Source organism: Ursus maritimus, unplaced genomic scaffold (genome assembly GCF_017311325.1).
Source record: "Ursus maritimus isolate PB19 unplaced genomic scaffold, ASM1731132v1 scaffold_19, whole genome shotgun sequence".
In the NCBI taxonomy this organism is placed as follows: Eukaryota; Metazoa; Chordata; class Mammalia; order Carnivora; family Ursidae; genus Ursus; species Ursus maritimus.
In genome coordinates, this window is record NW_024424341.1 from 39,130,624 (window position 1) to 39,135,797 (window position 5,174).

At 37.6% G+C, this 5,174-nt stretch overlaps 1 protein-coding gene across 1 annotated transcript in view; it reads left to right on the forward strand.

Moving 5' to 3' along the window:
* The window catches only part of NUDT19 (nudix hydrolase 19), a 6,042-nt gene extending 868 nt beyond the window's left edge, over nt 1-5,174 (forward strand). Inside the window, exons 2-3 of the mRNA XM_008689066.2 lie at nt 3,121-3,328; nt 4,215-5,174. Coding sequence (XP_008687288.2) covers nt 3,121-3,328; nt 4,215-4,420 — 414 coding nt within the window. The 3' untranslated portion in view covers nt 4,421-5,174. The remainder of the gene's footprint in view (nt 1-3,120; nt 3,329-4,214) is intronic.

A 5,174-nucleotide genomic window follows, 5' to 3' on the forward strand; every position in this document is an offset into this window, starting at 1 on the left:
GGTGGACCTCATCTACCTAACATCGTGGCTTAGCCTGGCCTACCTTAAACGTGCTCAGAACACTTACATTAACCTTCTGCTGGACAAAGGCACCTAACACGAAATCTATTTTATAACGAAGGATTGACTATCTCATGTAATTTATTGCATACTAGAAGTGAGCAACAGAATGGTTGTATGGTTCAGAATGGGTGTAAGCATATCCTTTGTTTACCCTCAGGATCTCACGCCTGATGGCGAGCTTGCACATTGCTCCTGCCCAGTGTTACCAGTAGTGAGTGAGTAGCCAGCTGGGAGGAAACATCATAATTCAAAAGCAACGTTTCTCCTGAATGCATATGGCTTTTGCAGCATATGGCTTTTGCGAAATTGTAAATTGAACCAAAGTCCAGTCGGTGTAGCTTCCTCAGAGCCTTAGAGCCAGTAAGTGACAGAGTGGGCATGGCATCCAGGAAGTCTGGCCCTCAGCCCTGCAGGCCAAAGGCAGGACTTTGGTGAAGTGCTCTCTGCTTTCCCCAGCTTCATAATCCCAAGGCCTTACTCTGCCTCTCCTGTGGTTCCCCCAGGAGGGTCCCGAGGGAGATCCCAGGATTTGTACAGTGCTGCTCAGGGGCCAGGCTCCTTCCTGAGCGCTTTACCTGCATTAACTCATTTCATGCCCACAGCAGTTTAATTATGTCCTCAGAGAACATACTTTATGTGGTTTCAGTCTTAAATTTATTGAGTTTTGTTTTATGGCCACAAATAGGAGTCTGTCTTGGTGAATGTTCCTTTTGCACCTAAAAAGAATAATGCTGTGTTTGATGGAGTGTTTGTAAAAAAGTCAATTAGGTTAAATTTGTCGGTAGTGTCTTTCATTTCTTCTGTGCTATTTCCTTGTTCTATCAGATATTGACAGGAATGCTGAAAAAAAAAATTTTTTAAGATTTTTTTAACTAATCTCTACACCCAACATGGGGCTCCTATTCACAACCCCGAGATCAAGAGTCGCATGCTCCACAGCCTGAGCCAGCCAGGTGTTCCAGGAATGGTGAAATTTTTAATGAGTAATTATGGATTTGTCTTTTTCTCTTTTAGTTCTATCAGGTTTTGCTTCATGTATCTTGTAAGGTGCTGCATAGACATTTAGGACTGTTAAAGTTTGATGGATTGATCCTTTGATTATTATGAAATGTCCTTCTTTATCCCTGGCAATATTCCTTGTGCTGAGATCTGAAATTTCCTCTGTCTGATGCTAATATAGCCACTCTGCCTTTCATTCAATGAGCAAAATAGCATAGTATCTTTTCCCAGCCTTTAATTTTAACCTGTGTCTTCATTTTGTTTTATTTTTTAGAAGATTTATTTATTCAATTTAGAGAGAAGGAGAGAGAGCATGAACAGGAGGGGTAGAGGGAGTGGGAGAGAGAATCCCAAGCAGACACCGGCTCATGACCATGAGATCATGACCTGAGCGGACACCAAGAAAGAGATGCTTAACCTACTGTACCACCCAGGCACCCCTGTGTTTTTATATTTAAAGTATGTTTCTTGTAGGCAGCCTGTGGTCTTGCCTTTTTTTTTTTTTTTTTTTAATCAGTATGACAATTTCTACCTTTTAGTTGGGGTGTTTAGATCATTTATATATGTTAATATATTTAAGTATTTATATTTAATTTAAATCTACCATCTTTTAGTTTTTTATTTGTCCCATCTATTCTTTGCACTGTTTTTCTTTTCCTGACTCTTTTTGGATTATTTAAGTATTTTTTAAGAACTCTGTTTTATCTCCATTATTGACTTCTTAATTATACCTCTTTGTGGTTATGCTAGGGTTTGCAATATATAGGTTGCATTTCATGTATCACGTTAGAACCTTCCAACAGTATACTTACAATTCTCCCCCTATGTCCATTAGCTATTGTCATACATTTGACTTTTATTGTTATTATGAACTCTACAATACACTGATTATTTTGCCTTAAACAGTCAATCTTTGAAAGACTGTGAAAATGAGCAAAAAATGTCTTTTATGTGAACCTGCGTATTTACCATCATTAGCACTCTTCATTCCTTTGTGTAGATTAAAATCTACAACTGGTTTCTTTTGGCCTAAAGAACTTCCTCTAATAGGTCTTGTATTTCAGATCTTCTGACAAGGAATCTTGTAAATTTTGTTTATCTGGAAAATACTTTATTTTGCCTTCAATTTTTTTGAAAAGTATTTTGGCTGGGTATAGAATTACAGGTTAACAGATTTTTTTTCTGTCAGTACTTAAAGGTGTTGCTTTGGTATATTCTGGTTTGTGTAATTTATGATGAGAAGTATGCTTTTAACTCTTTGTTCCTCTGTACGTAGTGTGTTTTTGTTTGTTTTTTTTTTGGCATGTGTGGCTACTCTAAATATTTCCTCTTAATCATTGGTGTTCATCAATTTGACTATGTGCATGGTTTTTTATTTTATTTATTTATTTATTTATGTCTTCAGATTTTTTTCACTTTTACCTATGTTCTGGGACTCCAATTATACATTTATGTTGGACTACTTGATAATGTCATTGATACCTTGTTCATTTTTTTTCCAAATATTTTCTCTGTGCTTTATTTTGTTTTTGTTTTTGTTTTTTTTTTAAAGATTTTTATTTATTTATTTGACAGAGATAGAGACAGCCAGCGAGAGAGGGAACACAAGCAGGGGGAGTGGGAGAGGAAGAAGCAGGCTCATAGCAGAAGAGCCTGATGTGGGGCTCGATCCCATAACGCCGGGATCACGCCCTGAGCTGAAGGCAGACGCTTTAACCGCTGTGCCACCCAGGCGCCCCTCTGTGCTTTATTTTGAATAGATTCTTTGCTATATTTTCAAGTTCTCTCTCTCTCTCATACCTCGCATCTAGCCTGCTGTAAATACTACCCTGTGTATTTTTCATTTCAGACACTTTTATTTAACCAACCTCTTGGGGGCAGAGGGTCAACCCAGATTTTGTTACCAAATCTTTTCATGTCGTCTCAGAGGAATCTAGCAAGGCACATTAATGAATTAATTTTACAGCTTCAATTAGATTTGGGTACCAACCTAACAATTTCAAATCTTTGATTACCTCTGGAATAAACCTTAAGAACCCCAGCCTTTGTCTTCCACAGTGGTCATCGCCATCAGAGGCAACTGAGAGTTTCATATCAAAGGAAATTTGGTTGGCACCTCCGCAGTTCTATGAAATAAGAAGATTGGGAAACTTTTCCTCTCTCTCTGACTTGCACAAATTTTGTTTGGACGGTGCATCAGAAGGAATGGAAAGAATGCTGCCGATCACATTTGTAACTGCTGATGCAATGCTCCAGCTTTTACCAGGTAAGTCAGTGAAGCATCATGCTTTTTTACATTTAGTATTCACATTTAGTGCACGGGGCTGTATGGCAGTATTGCCCAACAGAGAGACATGAATTCCCGTCTGTTTTATACAGTACAGTTTATTAAGTAAGGTCTAATTCTATAAAATATCCATAGTATTTATTATAACCAAAAGTTCTGAATAATTCACTGTGTACACACACATACGTTTATTTAAATGTTTCCTAGACATTGACGAAGTTCTTTCTTGTATATTATCTCACTGTTATACATTTTAATTTTGGATGATAAGAACAAACTATGAAGTTGAGAACTTCCATTTTCAAGTACACTCTATTAAGAACTGTAATTATGAGCAGTTGTCAATTTATTTGATTGAGGGAGTTTGTTGGTGGTTGATTGTTGGGCAAGTGCCAGGCAGGGGTTTTATGGCAGTTTAGAGCAGGGCTTTGTGACCTGTCTCCTGGCTACTTGGCTCAGTGCTCAGAAGAGCAATGATATTTGTTCCTCATCCTACAGTGGGATAGTTCAGCAGTTTTGACGTATAAAGATAATTTCTGTAATTTAACCTTAAAATTATTAGAACAGCCCACATTGAAACCCCAAAATATATGGACTTAAAGGCCATTTTTTCGTGATGAAAAAATACCAGTCATAAATATTTATGTGCTCAAGGAAAATTCTTGGCTGAGGAATGGGGAGGTGGGGGATGTGGGTATTAAAAACACAAGAAAGAAATTTAGGTAAGCTCATAAAATTAGAGTTACTTAACACCTATCTCACTTCCAAACATGGCATAGATGAAAATAAGTACCAATGTGTATGTCACTAACATATTGGAATGTTTTATAAAATAACACTGTGGAATCAAAATATTATTTTTCAGGAGATGAACTATACTTAGAAGATTCCGAATTTTTAGAAACTGTTATGTCCTCTGGAAAAAAGACTGAAGAAATCATGAAGGAAGGCAAGACCTTTCACCGACTGGTGTTACACAGCCGCCATGTGTATAATCTCCACGTGACTATCCAGTCAAAGTACAAACATGTTTATCCTAAGACCTATGTGATAAGTAAGAGCCATTTGTAGAGTCCTGCTTGTTTGTACTTGCTCAGTTGACTGCTTGAAGTTGTCCTATGGCATACTGGAGGTTGACTAGACTTGCTTGGAGCATTAGGACCTGCCTGGAAGTTACAGTACAGTCTCTCACATTCAAGTGCATTATAGCACTTCCTTGCTTATTTCAGTCTTCAAGCCTTACAGTATCGCACAAGTGTCAAAGTGCTAGTGATCTTATTCCCAGACTGAGGGAAAAACCTTTCACAGGGGTTTCCACTTCTGTATTATTTTATAATCAGAAGTTTAAATAAGGTGTTCTCCTGCCATTGTCCGGTATATTAGCACTTTCCTTGATGTGCTTTGGAGATGGACCCGTGACTCCCTTAGACATGCTGCTGGAATTAGTTGAAGGGTGTCTGACTACACAGGGAACAGTAGACTGAGACAACCTTCAGGCGACAGGGTCATTATATTCTTGTTACGTCTTTAGCTTGATGATTAACCTTCAGTTCTGTTTAATACCAAATGGCCTTAGTTATTAGGTTTACCAAATGGGAAACCTATTTTAAAGAAATATGAAGCCATAACAAAAACCGTCATTATTTTTACTCTGGAGCAGAAGGTAATGAATGCAAAGAGATTAGAGAGATGCAGAACTAGTCATCATTCAGTGGTGTTTTATTAATGATGCTTATTTACAATATTTTTAATATGGGTAATTTTTTCATGTTCTCCTAAGAGGAATACTATTTTGATTAAAGATGGGCAATGGCTGAGACATCAA